At 40.7% G+C, this 18,828-nt stretch overlaps 1 protein-coding gene across 1 annotated transcript; it reads right to left on the bottom strand.

The window, feature by feature from the left end:
• Positions 1-7,838: 7,838 nt before the first annotated feature.
• PDCL3 (phosducin like 3) lies at positions 7,839-16,327 on the bottom strand. Its single transcript, XM_045981831.1, has 6 exons — positions 16,246-16,327; positions 14,037-14,166; positions 11,826-11,916; positions 11,417-11,560; positions 10,386-10,594; positions 7,839-8,215 (listed from the first exon to the last, which is right to left on the bottom strand). The coding sequence occupies exons 1-6, from the start codon at positions 16,249-16,251 to the stop codon at positions 8,073-8,075; spliced, it is 723 nt and encodes a 240-aa protein (XP_045837787.1). The 5' UTR covers positions 16,252-16,327; the 3' UTR covers positions 7,839-8,072.
• Positions 16,328-18,828: the final 2,501 nt, after the last annotated feature.

Genomic DNA, 18,828 nt, shown 5'->3' on the forward strand with positions numbered 1-18,828 from the left:
CCTTCTGGCTGCATCAAGAAGTGCCAGCTCAAACCTCGCAGAACAGTGTCAGAGCTGAACTCGGGCCATTTTCAGAATCCCTTACCCAATGCCTTTTGTCTCTATTTCCCTTTTTATCTATGCATAAAAGTGATAAGTGAGAAGAATTTGTGTTTGAATGTCTAAGAAAGCTCTTTCAAATATATAAAATAGGACTCACTTCCATGCACATTCAGACTCATCTTGTACCACCAGAGTCCCACCTAAAAGGCACACCACCGTTGTGTGTCTGCCCAGGCTTGCCTCCCAGGCATAGACACTTTCTCATTCTTTGTGCATGCACAGTCCAGAAGTGCAGGGGAATTAACTTCTCTAGAAGCAGCCTTCAAGGGGTGGGCAGGATTGGGAGATAAGTAACTCAGACTCCTATCAGTGGGTGAACAACTGGGGGCTTTTTTTGAGGTCCTAAAGGGATTGAGTTCCTACTGCCTACCTGCCTCACTGACCGGATTCTCAGCCTTATACTGGCTTTTCTCCTTCCTTGCCTCTCTTCTCAGCTCCCTGCCTCCTGAACCCTGTGACCTCCTCTCTAACTCTTTACTCAAATCCTTGGCTCAGGCTCTACATTTGGACAGATCCAAACTAAGATCTGTGCGTTTTGTTACAATCAAGAAATGAACACCACCTTCCTTACAGTAGTTTTGATTTCCATTTTGCTATGATACATAAGGCACCATACTAAAAAAAACAACAACTTTATTTTGGGGTATAGTTTTGGATTTACAGAGAAATTAAGAATATAGTACAGACTTCCCATATAACCCATACCCAGTTTCTCCATTACATATTACTTTAGTATGGCACATTTGTTATAATTACCAAATAAATACTGATAATCATTCATAATTATAAAGTACATATTTAATTCAGAATTCTTTTGTTTTTAGCTACTATTCCATTTCTGTTCTAGGATCCCATCCAGGATGCCACATTTAGTAGTACTGGCTTCTCAGGTACCTCTTAGCTGTCACACTTTTTCCGATTTTTGTTTTTAATGAGTTTGACAGTTTCAAGGAGTTCTGGTCAGCTATTTTGTAGATTGTTCTTCAGTTGGGATTTCTCAGATATTTGTAAAGAAGACTGAAGAAGTAAAGTAGCATTTTCATATCATATCCGGGGTCCATAATAATAAATGACAACACTGTTGACTTTGACCGTGATCACCTGCCTGAGAGTGTTTGACTCTGAAAGGTTGCTCTTCCCACCCGTCTTTCCATATTATATATAACCTTTGGGAGGAAATCATTACATGCAACACATGCTTAAGGGTGGAATATCTTAAGTCCAGAATATCTACATAAGTTATTTAGGATTCTGCATGAGAGAGGGTCTCTTCTCTCCCACTTATCTATTCAATCATTTATCAGCATAGCCTCATGGATTACTTTATACTTTAGGTTATAATCCAGTATTTACCCTGTTCCTCAGATGGTTCCGGCTTTAGCCATTATATTGTGTAATGGGCTTCTTCATCCTTTTGACATATTCCTACCATTGTGGGGTTTGTTTTTAAAGATTTTTTTATTTATTCATTTGAGAGACAGCATAAGCGAGAGCATGAGCAGGAGGGGGGTCAGAGGGAGAGGGAGCAGCAGACACCCCGCTGAGCAGGGTGCTCAACTCAGGGCTCCATCTGAGCCCTGAGATCAGGACCTGAGCCAAAGGCAGATGCTTCACTGACTAAGCCACCCAGGTGCCCCCATTTTGTTTTTTAATACTTCTTTACTTTCTGGTACTACAGGATGTTCTAGGCTAATATTATATGTTTTGTGCTCCAGTTTTAGAATTAGCCATTTCTCTAAAGAGCCCTCGTTTCTTTTTGGAGAATGATATTAGAAACCAGTACCTGAGAGTCAAGTGTGGTCTTTGCTACTGGGGTATCATTGCTTTTAGGCCCCCTTAGGCTGATGGAGCAATGAAAAAAATGTGTTTACTAGCCTATATATGTTCCCTACCTGAATATATAATCATCTGTATCTATCTTAAACAAAACAGGAGTTTATACTGATGTCTCCAACTCTAATCCATTACCCCATGGATCATTTTAACTTCCCCTCCTTGGTATCTATAACCTCACACTCTAACATTGAAACCACCATCTGCTGTCCATGTATTTAATTGTTCGATTCTAGTATATATTCTAGCAGTATCAAAAATTTTAACCCATACTGCTGTGAGAAATAACTATCAACTAGAACACAGTGCTTATGCAGAGATACTTTCGCCTTTCATCTTATAGACTCGTTGCCAAGGTTAGGTGAGAACATCCCCCAAACCCTGTCCATTAGGTGGTTTGCACACATTTGTAATACGGTTAGATTGTTCTGTCAAATCCTGCATTTCAGGCAGGTATCTCCTCTCTAAACAAATACTTTTAATTAGGCATACATTAAGCCTCACACTTTGTGCTATAAAGTTTTATGGGCTTTGGAAAACGCATATTGTCATATCTCCACCATTATTATATCATTCAGAGTAGTTTCACTGCTCTAAAAATTCCATGTGCTTTATCTATTCAACCCCCCCTCCCCCAATCCTTTTTAGCCTCTCCGTAGTTCTGCCTTCTCCAGAATGCCATATATTGAGAATAATGGAGTATACATCTTTTTCAGACTGGTTTATTTCACTTAGCATCCATATTTTTTGTAGCTTGATAGCTCATTTCTTTTTATGGTCATAAAACATTCCATTGTCATTGTACCACAATTTATCCATTTACCTAATGATAGACATTTTAGTTGTTTTGGCAATTATAAATAAAGCTGCTAGAACATTTGTGTGCAAGTGTTTGTGTGGCTATGCTTCACATCAGTTGGTTAAATAGCTACAGGCATGACTTCTGGGTCATATGGTAAGACTAGTAGGAGTATTATCCATTTACATTTATTGTAATTACTGCATTAGATTTATTTCCAGCATTTTAGACTTCCTCTGGTTCTGCCCTTTTGTTTTCTTCTTATTCTTTATTTTGGCCTTCTTTTAAATTAACTGAAGTCCCCCTCAAGCACATGCCCCCCACTACTTTAAAAGTTACTCATTTTCTTTTACTGGTATCTTGAATGAAATTTTTTTACATGGGTATTTTTGCCAACGTCCTGAATGCTTTTTTAAGGGTCTGAGAACATTTGAACTCCACTTGAGTCTTCATCTTGTACCCTTTTTGTCCTATTTTTTAGTTCATCTTGCTCTTAGTATCACAAATAGGTATTAATTGTATTCTTTTAATCTATGTTCGTTCAGATTGACCTACATTTTTTTGGTCACCGCCCTTCCTTGAACCTCAGACATTTCATCAGATGGTTGTCTGGCATCATTTTGTTTGGTTGGTTTTGGTTTTTTTTTTTCTTTTTTTTTGAGAGAGAGAGTACAGGGGGCAGGGAGGGGCAGAGGGAGAGCCAGAATCTCAAGCAGAATCTGTGATGAGCGCAGAGACCAACATAGGGCTCGATCCCATGATCCTGAGATTGTTAACCACGCGACTGGGTTATTTGGGTGCCCCTGAACTTCTCATGTTATAAACTTCCTTTAGTGAGAGTCTGTTGGTGACAAACTTGCTCATTCTGTCAGAAATTTCATCCTCTTTCCCAAAATATAGCTTTGCTGGGTATTAATTCTTGGTTAGTAGTTTTTGTTTTTTCTTCACCTACTGATGATACTACCAGTCTTTTTTGCTTTCTTTGCTGCTGGGAAGTCAGTCAGTCCTACAGCTACTCTGATGTGGATAATATGACTGTTCTCACTGACTGCTTGTACAATCTCTCTGATATGCTGCAGTTTTACATATATATACACACACATATATACACACAGAGAGAGAGAGAAGTGATTTATTATACGCAACTCACCTGGGATTTGCAAAGCTTTCTGAAGGTTGGTATCTTTTACCGTTTCTAGAAAACCTGTCTTTATCTTTTCAAATATTACCAATTTCCGATTTTTTCCTTCTAAAACTCCAAGACACATGTTAAACTTTCTCAGTCTCTCCGCATCTCTTTCCTAATTTTTACATTTCTACCTACTTATCTCTGTGTGTTATCTACTGGGTAATTATTTGGCTCTACTTTCCAGTTCACTCTCTCTCCCACTGGTTATTTGACATGAGATTTATTTTTATATATGGAACTTTTTCTTTAGTTTTATTAAATACATACTAAATGTATTCATCTTGGGGTGCCTGGGTGGCTCAATCAGTTAAGCATCTGCCTTCAGCTCAGGTCATGACTCCAGGGTCCTGGGATAGAGCCCTGCACTGGGCTCCCTGCTCAGCAGGGAGCCTGCTTCTCCTTCTGCCCCTACCTGCGCTCATGCTCCAATAAAGAAATAAAATCTTTTTTAAAAAGTATTTATCTTATATCTGAAATTCCACCATCCAAAGTCTTTGCAAATCTGACTGTATTGTTTTCCTCTGGCTTTCCTTCAGGATACCCTATTTTGAGGCATCTTGTGATTTCGTGGGTTTGTGATTTAGGACTATGAGCTCACGTTCCTTTGGAGCTTTATTTGTAAGGAGTGTTTGAGGAATAAATTAAGTTGTCTTCTTATAGCATGGATATGCAGTTGCTTTTAGCCATGAGCTTAGGGGCATAACCAACTTAGCACCACTTTAAGAACTCGGTTTGAGTTTTTAAACCATACGTAGCATGAGAATTCAAATTGCTTTGGACCTCTGAGGATGCTTTTCTTTCTTGTCGGTTCGGTGACAATTTAACAACATTAAAAAAACCTTCTATCCAGCATTTTCGGTTATTACCAGGTGCGTTGTTCAGAGTATCTAGTCCTTCACAGATTGGAAATGTAGTCCTAAAGTCTAACTCATGACATTACTGAAAGGCAACAGTGACAAAGCAGAGGCAGGAAATCTAGACTGCACTTCTACTTTGTCAAGCAATGTGAAAGTGGTGAGGAGTAGAAAGCTAGAATGGCTGAGGTTTCCTTTGGTAATGGGCAGGTGACTTTATCAAGAAACTTGTCAGCTGCAACTAACAGAGACTAGGATGGAAGTTACTTCTTTTCCACTAACAGAAATCCAGAGAAGGCAGTCAAGAGCCAGCTTACAGTGACTCTACGATGTCCTCAGGAATATTATGCGTCCAGCTTTGTCTCTATAAAGATACCCTATGGCCCAAGTAGGATACAATCACATCTACACTTTTGCCAGAAAGCAGAAGGGGGTTAAGTCCAAAAAGGGCACATGCCAGTTGTCTGTCAGTCTGAAGAAGCTTGCCTAGCCAACTTCTGCCCACATACCGTCTGGCAATCCATAGCTCCATGGAGGCTAGAAGTTTAATCTTTTAGCTGATCCCGTTGCTACTGGGAGAACTGGAGAATCCTGGATCGACGATAGGCAAGTAGTAGTAGTCTCTGCCACAGAACCTAAACGTTTTCACTGTCTGAGACTCCTCGTCAAGGGGAGACTGAAATCAAGATGATAATTTACCAGAAAAAAATTCCCAAGGAATGTGGGAGAGAATAAGGTCAAAAGCACAGGCAGACACATCTTCAATGGAGACTGAACGGAACAAAAGGAGAAGACAGACCACCGTGCAGGTATGGGGTGGTAAGACTGGAAGCCACGGGGATTCCTCGTAGCATGCAAGTGACAAGGTCCTGTGGAGGTCACTGAGTTGTGGTGGGAGGGGGTCAGCGTGCAGGAGGCAGAAAGCCTGGACCATCTGCTGTATGAATATAAACAGTATCAAAAATGCATGTTGAAAGCCCCATGTCAAAAAGGCTATATTTATGAGTAACAACCGGTTTCCATAAGCAGGACAAAATCATTTCATAGGAACAGGCTTCTAAAGTAGGCAACACAGTCACAACGCATTTGGCCTGTCACACTTGAAAAGCACTTTGTCAAAATCTGGCCTCGTTACATAAGAAAACTGAATCTAAAGTTGGAGGTAACAAATGACAAAAAAAATTTAGGCACCAGTGACAGAGGACACCCTTCTTAACCTTCCTTTCGTAACTCTCCGAAAGTGCCTTTCCTATGCAGTACAATTTTTCTGAAGTACTTGTGAGCCTCCCACCCTGGAAGCTGTGTGGCAGACCCCTGCCAAAGCAATGCTCTTGGGGACTGAGGGTATAAATTTAGGCTTGCAATGAGATAGGCATATACAGCTCACCTGCATCCTTTCCTTTCCCTAGAAATAAGGAAAATAAGGAAGAATCAATCGTATTTAATTATATAGTCTTACTCCACTTCACTTCTCCCAATTATTACCCCAACCTTCCAGAACCATTTCTGACCAATCACTTAAGAAAGGGCTACCTAGCATTTGCTTAATCCCCTTTCCCATAATCCTTTCCTCTGAACACTGGAAGACAGACTCTAGGTATCCTTCTTGTTTGCTCTCCCTGAGCACTGTGTGTTCCTGCTGTGGAATTAGATGACCTCAGTGCTTAAGCATCGAACTGTATCGCCTCTGTTACATCACGAAATAGAAAATAAGTGGTAAGTATTATGGCACGGTCTCCCAAAATTAACTAACTTACAGAAACCTGCAGGTCAGGTTTTACATCACAATACTGATTTTAAGAGAGAGAGGTTCCTATTTAAATCAAGTTCAGTAGCATGACCAAACGGCTGCCTGGGAACTGGGTGCCCTGTGGCCAGCCAGGGCTCACCAGCCACGTCCAGAGGCACCCGAGTGAGCGCTGAGTAGGAAGCGCAGCAGGAAGGCAAGATGATGAGGCAGTTTTCATACTTGTCCAGATAAAACTTGCATAATGAATACTGAGAACTATATGCTGCATGGGCTCCTGTTTTCCATCATGGTGGACACAGCCCCCCAATCCGCTCAAGCACTGTTGTCTCCAGAGCTGCTGCGCACTGCAGTTCTCAGGCAAAGGCAGTACTCAAGCTTTTCACCTTTATTCTTCCCACAGCATTTCATTTTAATGTCAGCTAACAACAGAAAATCAAAGAAGGCAGCTCTCCCACAAAACCCACAGAACTAGCATGCGAGTGACAGAACTGACCGCACGTGTATCAACCTGCAATTGAAAGTTCAGGAAAAATCCTTCAAAGCAAAATGTTACGCAGGGTACATTTTTAAAAGCAGCGCTGGCTCTCATGTGTGTAGAAAAACAAATATTTACTAACACAGACACTTCTGACAGGTAAAGTGGGTCATAGCTGTTTGTTACTCTTTGAATTACAGCAAAAATAAGTTTTGTAATATAACCTGAAGGAACTCCAGGCCCTCTCTAATTCATATTTTTAAGATTCAAACCCACATTAAATACTACACCATTCAACATAAACATTAGGGAATATTTCCCCAATTTTCCTGTTAATGTCAATTTGAGAAGTGTTAAGTGCTAAGAGGATTCTAGTTCAGAAAATACCTTGATGCTTTCTACTAATTGAGATACAGCTTATGTGTTTATTATCTGCTTACAAAAAAGAATTTAAGGTGGCCTTTTACCATATCTCAACAGTCTGAGACAAAAACTACTCTGACTAGGAAAAAACACTTAACCAGAAATGGCAATAAACTGGAATCTTTCAGTTACGGCTTAGAAAAGACAATGTTTTATAAAAATCACTACCTATTTCTCCTAAATAGGACCAATACTAAGATTTTTCCTATCAATCATTCCTCTAATAATTCTGTTGCCATGTTACAAAATAAAAGATAATGTAACCACAAGGCTTAGTTTGCAATTTTTCCACTGTAAACTTAGTCACATTATTTAAAAAACACTCCACATTCCCTCTTATGTAGTTATATGTGGACAAATGGTGAACAGACAGTTTTATAGCTTAAAATATAAGTGAGGAAAACATAGACATCTGCCATACCAATAGCTGGTTTTTATTTTTTTTTAAGGAAAGGTTATTAATTTAAAAAGTGAGTTCTAAGAAAGATAATAGGACTCCCAGCAATGATGATTTCTGAGATCTATGAGATATGAAACATAATTATAAAAAGGCTAAAAGCCAAAAAGCATTTCTACTTTTTCTTTTTTAAAAAAATCCAGAGGATTTGTCACATCAAGAAGTCTGGCACATTACCGAGGCCACAGTCTTAGTCATCCTCAGAATCGCTATCCCTTCTTGTGGAAATGGAGCACCGCACTGAGGAAAGCAAAGCGTCTTCAATTGGTTTCTTAGGGTTCTCCTCCAAGTCTGTCTTGATTGCTCCAGACTCTGACAGTTTCCACTCCAACTCTATGTGATAAAGAAAAACCAAATTACCTAAGGCAGTCAGCATGGGATCCTTACCCTCAAGCCCATTAAGCCGGTTTTTTAAAAACAGAAACTATGCAGTAACATTTGATGATAATTTTAGTGCTGTAATTATAAGGTATCTAGGAGGAAAGCAAAAAATCAGACCTTTAAGAAGGAAAACAAAATACTCAAATCAAATGAGATACTATATATACTATAAATGAGATACTATATATATATATATATATATATATATATATACACACATATATATATATATTTGAATTATGGCAACTAAAATAAAAAACAAAGTCTAAACCTATCTTCTAATGACTACAGTTTCTTGACTTGCAAATAATTTCCCAGGAGAGATCAGGATGAAACATTTAAAGGAAATACTTTTCACACCCCTGCTGGCAATCCAACCATTAAATCTAATTTTAGTTAACACAAGGAAATTCTTGGGCCTCATGTCCAGCATCTCAGTCTATTAAGAGTCAAAGGATAAATGTATGATGACATCCTAGAACTTATGCATTTGCACCAAGTAATAAAGACAGTACCAAGAAAATAAAGAACCAGTGACTAAAGCCTTGGTTCCTGTATGTCACTCTCTTATAATCAATCAACTCCACATGGGTGTGAGACCTTGTGAAGTGAAATCAAGGGATGTCTTTATGACTGCAGAAGACTCCAGGCAGTACTAAGGACTACATGAGACACTCTACAGTGAATAGCCTGGTTTAAGTGATACTCCGCTAATTAGACACCTCCATTAAGATGTGACAACCAATTTTATTTAAGTCATGTTAATTTAAAGTGCTCCATGGAGACCAATAACACCAGTATTTTAAGTTCTCAGTACCTCAGTTGAATGTTATGAAAATTCAACAAATTTCTTAAAAAAAAAAAAAAGAAAAAGAAGAAAGAGAAAAACCTTAATTCTGATTCTTGACTCAAGAATATATTTAGATCCACCATTCACATGTATTAGTTTACGTATTAATGTTATTGTCCACTTACACGCAGTAATCATTATTTTGTAAGTTCACTAATCCTCAGATAAGACTTTCTAGAGGTAAAGACAGGACCTCCTATCCTACAACCATCTTTCCCCTCATGGTACATTCAAAAGAGCAGAGTAAGATGCAAACAAATACTTCATTTGAAATGCAGTATTCCTTTGAACATTGGAATAATGCGTAACTGTTATAACGTGTGTTTCTCTTTGTGCACAGATGTTAATACTTATCCCAGGTGAGTATCTTATGTAGTTATATACAACAGTATATAAAGTCATATTTTAATACATGTTTTTAAAGAACAGTTGGACATATTATTTCAATAGTGAGTGACCTAGAAGGATGCCATTGGGCCTCAGGTTCTCTCTTTCATGTTATGTTTGTGTACATATTTTGACACTCCATGTAACAGGTAGAAAGGAATAAAACAACACATCCTTCAAGAATAAAAGAATACATCCTTCAGGAGTTAAGAGGCAGAACTCAAACTTTTAATTTAACTTAAAAGCTACTAAGATATTCAAGTGAGAAAATATTCCCATAGGTGTGTGTATGTATATATATATTAGTCCCCCCCCATATATATACATACAAACACACATACATAGAAATAACCATCAAAGTATGTTTGTATGAATTTTTTTCCCTTTTTTAAAAGATTTTATTTATGGGGAGGGGCAGATTGAGAGGAAGAAGCAGACTCCCCATTGAACTGGGAGCCTGATGTGGGGCTCAATCCCAGGACCCCAGGATCATGACCTGAGCCAAAGGCAGACGCCTAACCAACTGAGCCACCAAGAAGCCCTATTCATGTGAATTAAACAAAAAACTTGAACTATAACTCAAAATGTATCCAACTATAGGGACAAGAAAATATATTAGACATTAATATTAAATATACATACTTTAAAATCTAGTGTGCCTTCTTTTAACAGAATTATTAGAGCCCAGTTATAACTGCCCCCAATGATTCCTTTAATGGGAGATCAAATGTGCTTCTTGCCTTTTAGCAGTCAGTAGCATGGGGCAAAGGTGATTTTCACAAATCATCACGACACACGTCTCTTCAACAGAATCATCCCCTCATCATCTCTAACACACACTTGTCACTGCTCATGTACCCTGGACCATCTCAAAGAGGCCCTTACCATCTATTGTCAGGTTCATGCCACCAAACACCAGAGGTCCAATAAATTGTGCCTTGATATCACCTTCAAGGTACACAAATATTGTAGGCAGATTCCTATCAGGATAATTGGGTATGCAGGTTGTTGAAATGGCTTTAATAAATTTGACATCAGGAAACTTCCTGGCAAGTCCACTGAAGTGCTGATTTATGAGGGCACAGAGGGGAATGCTGTAAAACAGAAATGGGAAACAATGGTGAGAGAGGAACTTTGTGAAACAGAAACAGAAGCAACTATGATTCTGCATTTAAACAGGGCAATGCTCAACTACCTTTCTACCTAAGTAAACATTCATAATAGCTTCACAAGTGATTCTGCTATTCCAGCCAGGATGAATTAAGATTTTTTAAAAAAAACTTTCTAATATATTCAGGGAAAATGAAGAACTCAAAATCCAAAATCCAATCTAACTTGACTCAATAAGTCAGAAAAATAGTTTCAATGTAAAAGAGAATTGTTTTGCCCATCTATATGAGAGCATATTCAAGATTCAAAAGGTGTGAAAAAGGTCAGAAAGCACTTCCTGCTCTAAAAAAACTTCTACAAAAAATAAAAATAAAAAAATAAAAAAACTTCTACACAAGTACAGTAGGAGAATACGGCTGGAGCTGAGAGGCAGTGGAGGGCCACTGCATCACTTGCCTGGAACAATTATTACAAAGGTCACCCCTCAACATCTATGAGAATGATTCACTACATGGAATTTTAAAATGCCAGAATTTCTCTAGAAGGATAAATAAGGAATTCTTTTTCAGTAAAAGCGATCTCCATTGCTACAATATAACAAAGGCATTCTTTTTAGTCACAACTATTAATTTTAAAGCCTGAAGACAAAAATTAGGCATTGGGTTTGGGCACATCAGTAACAAAGCACATCACTAGTAAAAAACAAAACAACACAAAACAACAAACCTCCAATGTGGATTAAGCCCAAGATGTCCAAGACATAAACTAAAATTAACATTTAAGGACAATGCATAAGATCAGCTCACCCTTGTTTGTAAAGGTGCAAGATTACCCACAAGCCCTCGCCAGCCTTGGTAACTTCTTGAACATAATCTTTTCCTGAGATCTCCAAAACTTCTCCAAATTTATTCTTCAGTTGAGTTGCTTTCCATTCAGCCAGTCTTTGCTGCCTGCACAGCACAAAGAGGAGAGAAACCTCTTACACGTACACCCCATACATACACACACAACTTTCAGACAGCAACCTTCATAAATATCCAGGTTTACTTACTTGGCATGTGGCAAAAGTCTAAGACGAGTTCACCGAGATCTGCAATATTACTACTTAATTATAGCCCTTTCCGATAGTTATCTAGGTCAGAAAATTAACTTTTCAAAAGACACACATTTTAGTGCCACACTAAAAACCAAAGAGTCCCTCTGCGGGGCACTAACCTGTACATTTCAATAGCACGTTCATCTTCCTCATTAAATTCATCTTCATTATCCTCCAGCTCTTCCAAAGTCATATCTTCATATGTTTTCACTGAATGTGGTTAAGTTAGCAAAAATCAAAAAACGTAAAAGATGAACAAACTTGCATTTTGTTTTCCCTCCTTTATTTTTCTCCTAAGATGTGCATGCAACACCAAGCCAAAATAAAACTCATTCACCAAAACCAAAATAAAAAATACTGAAGGTCTTACACTAGTAAGAACTTGAGGGTATTTTAAAAAGATAAAACCATGTTGACCAAATGCAGCAAGACTGACCCTCCCAGCGCCATACATATTAAGGATATGAATGAGAAGTTTCCCAAGTTTATGAAACAAGAGAGTTGTATTTGCCTGAACTCACCTGGTTTGCTCTTCAAGCACATACACCATGGACTGCTGTAGTAACGGTTCTATCTCTAAGGACAGGGGTGTCCCCAACAGACCCTTCCTAGAGTTACAAGGATTATTGTCTTGGGTGTTCTCTTGTGAGAGGTAGACAGCTCTTTTCTTTTAACCAAAAGAAAAGCTATAAAATCTCGACTTGGTTTTTATTGCCATAAGTATTCCTGTTTCTTGACAACAAATCAGATTTTTGTCTCCTAACCCCAATTCTATCACTATACAAACTGCTCTTTGCAAGGTCAACAATGACCTCCACTTCCTAACCGATGAGCAGCACTGATCCAACCTAGCATTGCCTCCTCTTTGAAAGATGGTCCCCCTCTGGCTTCCAGGATAGGATGCCTTCTCTCTTCCTACCTCTATGGCTGCTCCTCCTTTGGACCTTTGCTGATTTGACTCCTTTTTTATCCTTTTGACTCCTTTTTTTAAATCTATGCCCACTCTTTTGGTGATAGCATCTCATGCAATCTTTATGCCTCCAGCCCATATTTCTCTTATTTAGAGAAAAACATAGCCAACTGCCTACGTGCCATCTCTACTTGACTAATAAAAATTTCAGTGTTTCTATCTCCCAAAAAGAGTGCCTGATCCTAGCTCCAAATTGCTGCTCACCAAGCCTTCATCATCTCGGCTGGTGGTAATGCATTCCCTTCACGCTGCTCAAGCCCAAAGCCTGACAGGCATCCTTCACTTACTTTTTCTCACACCCCTCACAGAATCCACCCGCAAATCCTGTGGTCCTACCTTCATATTATTTCCAGATCTGACCACTTCTCACCCCTTCCACCAACCCCATGCAGGCTGGCTAAGCCAGTGGTAGTTCTTGCCTGAATTACTGCAGCAGTTTCCAGACTAATCTCCCTACTTCCTGACTTGCTCCCCATCTTCCATACTTGGAAAGGGAGGGTGCTGGCAACATGTCAATCCTCTGTTCAAACCTCCAGTGACTTCCACCCGACTAGACATAAAAGTCAAAGTCTGTTAAAGAAACAAGGTCCTCAGTGGTTTGACCCTTAGTTGCTTCTCTGAACTTACTGTTCCTTCCTAGTCATACTGGCTTCCTGGCCGGTTCTCCAACATGCTCTTCACTCACTTAAGTAGCTCAGTTCAACTCCCTCACATCTACTCAAATGTCACTCCTAGTGAGGCTCTCTCTGACTCTCAAATTATACTCACCCTTCCTCCACCCTTTCTAGGCCATTTCCCTGCCTTATTTTCCTATATTTACTTATGTATTGTTTATTGCTTGTCGCTCTCACTAGAATGTAAGTCCCATAAGGACCGGGATCACTAGAATGTAAGTCCCATAAGGACAGGGATCTTTGGCCTATACATAGCTAAAGCCCCAAAGTTTAGCATAACACCTGGCAGACAGTCATCTTTCAATCAACATTCACTGCATAAATGCTTTCTAGTGAATCCATCTCCAAATTAGCTCTAACATGTAGGAAGATAAAAGTACTTGTCCCTATGATCAATGGGGCCTTAAGTCAAGACTCAGAAGTATTTTCTTCAGGATTATCATGTGCTCATCTGACACAGACAAGAAATTGTGGAAATTCTACAGTCCAGGAAGTTGAAGGTTAGAGACAGCCTGTGACTCCCTTGAGGTCCCAGAAATAGTGTCCATCCCAGCACTCCAGTCCCTGTTCCCAATTCCTGCTCAGAGCATCCTTCTACCGAAGCAGTTAGAGGCTTAGAAAGTTGTTTCTTAACCCAAAGAGAAACAAACCTTAAAGAATATATTAAAGAATATAAGCAATCTTACCAATTGACTGCTGAAGGACTCGCTGTTCTTCTTCTTCAGCTTCCTTTTCCAAATCTTTCAAGCTTTCCTTTGAGGGCAAGATGCCCTTTTTGCGTAAGATGTCATTCCATTCAGTATCTGCATTGGGGTCCTAGTGGAAGTAGACCAAGAATACTCTGAGTGCCAAGTCCACTATGAAGGGTGCCATGTTGGGGAAAGGGTTGAATGGGAAAGGTGGTAGGCAGAGGAATGCAAACCAAATTATTCTGTGGCTTATTTCTGAGAAAGCTTCAAAAGATCCACAGCCCCTATTCTTTTCCTGTTCTCCACTCCACATCACCCTCCCCCACATTGGACACACACCCAAGAACTAGTCTTGGGTAAAAATCGGGATATAATGTGCAAATCGGCATCAATGCTCACAGCAAGGCTCTAACTTGGCTTCTATTCGATATGTTTATTAATGACTCAGATTGATTCATTCAACAGATACTAAGTACTTATGGCTCGTGCAACGTTCAACAGGCTGCTGACCTAGAGAGTTACAAGGGGTCTTCATTCCAAGGATAGGCAGGGATATTCTCTCAGAAGTGGACATTTTATCATCACTGGAAGCTGAGAAGGAACCAGACGTGAGGAATGAGAACTTAAGAAATTACTTTCGAGGCAAAGTGATCAGCAAGTGCAAAGGGCCCAAGAGCAGAGACAGGAGTATCTCAAAGTTCTAAGTGGCTGCAATAGAATCAGAAGGAGAGCCTGGATCTAGCCTGACAAATTCTCTAATGGTCCAAACCTGAGAAAGAGAACTGAGACCCCGTGGGACAGCTCTCATGTCTAACACTTACTGAATACTAGGTGCCGGGCACTCTTTGAAGCTCTATACCTGTACCTACTTGGTTAAACCTCACAACCAAGGAGAGGCGTGACATTTATGAAGACAGTGCCATCCTAGAACAAGTCAAATTTACCAGGGTCAAATGTCAGAAGGACGAATGTCAAAGTGGGCTCTCGCTCCCAAAGCCAGCTAGCCAAACACTGGTTTTGCATGGTTTGGCAGGAACCCTGCTAATGGACCTGGTCTGGAATAAGAAATCAAGGAGCGCTGTGGAAAGGGCACTAGAACAGCCAGGCTCCAGCCCGAATTCCATGTCACGGTCTTGCTGAGATGTATCAAAAGAAAATGAACAAAATCCTTTCAACAGGGTGCTCAGGGAAGACCTCTGCAGAGATGACATTTCAAAGCAGGGTCCTGAAGAATAGAGAATACAAAGGAGGCCAGGGCAGCCCTGGGGCTTCCTCCTCACCATTTAAGAGTGTCTAGCTTCTGGCAGACACATTGTATTTGTAGATGCTTATCCTCTCCAGCTGCCAATGCCTAATACTCCAAGCAAAGGTCCACTAACTCCATTTCTCATCAACCACTTAGTAGCCAGAGACGATTTAATCAGAATTCTGGACTACAGTAAGGTCTGGAAAGCAGAATGACTTTGACAGAGGGTCCTCTGACCATGACAGAATAGAGCTGTCACAAATTTTTGTTAATTCCCATGATGTCTTCATTTTCTATCACTTTTAGTCCAATTCCATTAGAAAATTCCTGATACCAAAAAAGGGGGACAAAACTTGGGGACTTGGTTTCTACCTATTTTAAGACAGAAAGTAACTAAGGAGAGGGACCCTAGGGATGAGCTTTGGAAGCCACAGAATCGGAGACGGAGTGCACCTCTACTTGAACATCAACGTTGCGGGTTAAAGCATGCAACTAAACCCTCACCCAGCTCTAAGTGTAGTCAGGAACACAGGTTCCGCCAATGCTCTACGTTATGGCACGTCCAGGCGGGACCCTCCCCTTCTTCTAGCCTCAGCTTCCATAGCAACAACTGCCCAGGAGCTAAGATAATTAAGGAACAGGAAGTAACTCTGTCAGGTGGGATGCTGCGAGTCCTTCACAGACTTCACGGGATCCGACCTTAAGGACTGGTAGCCCCCAAAGACAGATTTGCGGGTGAGACACACAGCGGTGGGGAGACCCAGCCCGCAGGTCCTGGCCGGACCACGCCCGCCCTTTCGCACGGCGCCTGCGCTGGGCCTAGACTCGCGTGGTATTTCGCGTGCCGGTGGCGCCCGGCGCTTAGCACAGTCCCAGTCCAGACGGTCCGTCGCTGCCACAGACCCAGCGGGGCAAACGAGCTGCGGTGGACTCCAGGGCTCGGAACCCCAGGTTCTTTACCTGCATCTTGTCTAAAATCGCTCAACCCAGGCCGCAGCAGCGCCCCCGCCCCTCAGCTCTCTTCCGCGCACGCGCGCAGCCGTCACCACGCCTCTTCTCCCAGCCCGGCCTTCCTTCGCCCCGCCCTCTAAGAGTAAGCAGGGCGGAGCCAGGGAGTAAGTGAGGCCTCTGAACCTGTGCGCGCTCCTCAAGAAACCCGGCAGAAGGGGCGCCTGGGTGGCTCAGTGGATTAAGCCGCTGCCTTCGGCTCGGGTCATGATCTCAGGGTCCTGGGATCGAGCCCCGCATCGGGCTCTCTGCTCCACAGGGAGCCTGCTTCCTCCTCTCTCTCTCTGCCTGCCTCTCTGCCTGCTTGTGATCTCTCTCTCCGTCAAATAAATAAATAAAATTAAAAAAAAAAAAAAAAAAAAAAACCCGGCAGAAGCTGTGCGCATGCGCAGTGGGGTGCCTCCTGGGTTGGTGTCGCTGGCTTCACGTGACCCGGAGCCAATTCTCGGTACTACCTTATTAGGGCAAGTCTCCGTGATTGGAAAGGTGGGACTGGATGGAGGATTACTTCGGCGCCGTGAGCCATGTCCTGCCGCAGACGCGTTCCTAGTAAAACGGCCTGGCTCAAGAAGTCACAAATAGAAATGTGTTTCAGTGATCCAGTGTTATAATTAAACATGATGCAGGGTCATCATTTACTCGCTATCATTGCAGCTTCCGATCAGGTAATTAATTCATAAGACATATATTTATCAAGAGCCTATTATGTGCCAGACACTATTCTAGGTTCTGCGGATACCGCAGTGATCACAATAGAAAAAACAGAAAGTGAAAGTCATTTCACCTGGTTAAGCCTCAGGCGGTCCAAATTTGCAGAAGTGCTTAGTCCTATCCAGGCACACAGGAGGCCTGAGTAAAAATCGGCAGAATCTGAATTGTAAAATGCAGGGGCTGGGCTCCAGGCTTCTGCCTACGCAGCACTCCAGTTTGAATTAAGAAAGCGATACCCCTCCAGGGACACCTGGGCTAACTTGCTGCCTCTCGGCAGTGAAGCAGACACAGATAATAACATCCACACGTCTGTGGCGTAGGCGTACGGCTCTCAACTTTGGTCAAGCATTACAACCACCTGGGAACCTTCAAACACTGCAGTTATGCTGAAGCTCCATCCCCAGTCAAATTAAACTCCTGGAGATGAAACCTGGAATTGGTATTTTAGTAAAGATTCCCAGGTGTCGCTAAAATGCAAAACCATTGATAGTGAATAAAATTATTCCTTGAGGGCAAGGAGCTTTGATTTTATAATTTCTGAGAATTCTTAATATTTACCTAATTACCATAGAATTACGGTCTTCAGAAGCATCTGTTTATTCATTCATCTGCAGCAAACTCTGAAAGAATTGTTCCTGGTCTTACTACCAAAATCAGGACCCAGACTAGTTCCAGGTGGGTTTGGTTCTATGCGAAGCTTGGCGTCCCCTCCAGAGCTGTAGAATGGGTGCTGCTACATTCTTTCTCCATTCCCAGCCCAAGTTATTTCCTGATCCCTCTCTCCAGAGGAGAGTGACAAGCCAAAGTCTCAAACTCTACCACCTCTCTGCAGAAATATGCCTCTCCCACTTTCGTCGAAGACTCTTCCATTACTCTAAATCACAGTGTCTCCCCGCTCCCTAAAGACCTCTCTGTCCATCATTCCATCCATCACTCTTGGATCTGGAGAAAATAATTAGGGCTCAAGAGAAAAAAATAGAGCCATAAGAATTGGAAAAGAAAAGAATTGGAAAATAATTTTGTTTGTAGGTCATACGACATGATAGCATACTTGGAAAACCTGATAGAATCAAGTCTTAAATTGATACTACAGTATGAGAGTTCTATATAGGATCAGGATATAAAATTAACATACAATAGCCTTTGTATTTACAATAACAAAATAGAAGGTAGAGACACTAATTACAATAACAACAGAAAAGAAAAGAGCACTTAGGAATAAACTCAAAGAGTGTACAAAAACCTACATGGAAAAAAAACCTACATGGAGAATATTATAAGACATTTCTGAAAATACGAAAGTGACTTGAATAAATGCCAGAAATCCCTCCTCTTCGGATTGGATGATTCAATATCACAGAGATGTCAATTTTCTCCAAGTTCATGTGTAAAATTTAACACAATCTTAATCTTAAAACCCCAGTATTTTCTGAGGCTAGACAGGTTGATTCTCAAGTTTTTATGATGAAATAAACAACAAGAATGGCAGACTGAGGGAACAGCCAGCCTCTACCAGATATTAAAACAATGTGCTATTGGTACGTGAACTGACAAATAGATCAATGGAGCAATATGTTCAGAATCAATCTACAAATAGAGCAAGTATGTACAAATATTAGTGTATGCTGACATCTTAGTCTGCTGGAGGAAGGGATAGAGTTTTTAATACATGGTATAGAGGCAATTGGACAGCCATTTGAAAACAGATAAAATTGGATATGTACTTCATGGTGTATATCATTTTAAAAATTGAAAACTAAAAGTGGTAGAGAAAATAATGAGAATTTCTTTATAACCTGAAAGTGGAAAAAAACCTTTGATGAC

This window comes from Meles meles, chromosome 16, assembly GCF_922984935.1.
Source record: "Meles meles chromosome 16, mMelMel3.1 paternal haplotype, whole genome shotgun sequence".
NCBI classification, from domain to species: domain Eukaryota; kingdom Metazoa; phylum Chordata; class Mammalia; order Carnivora; family Mustelidae; genus Meles; species Meles meles.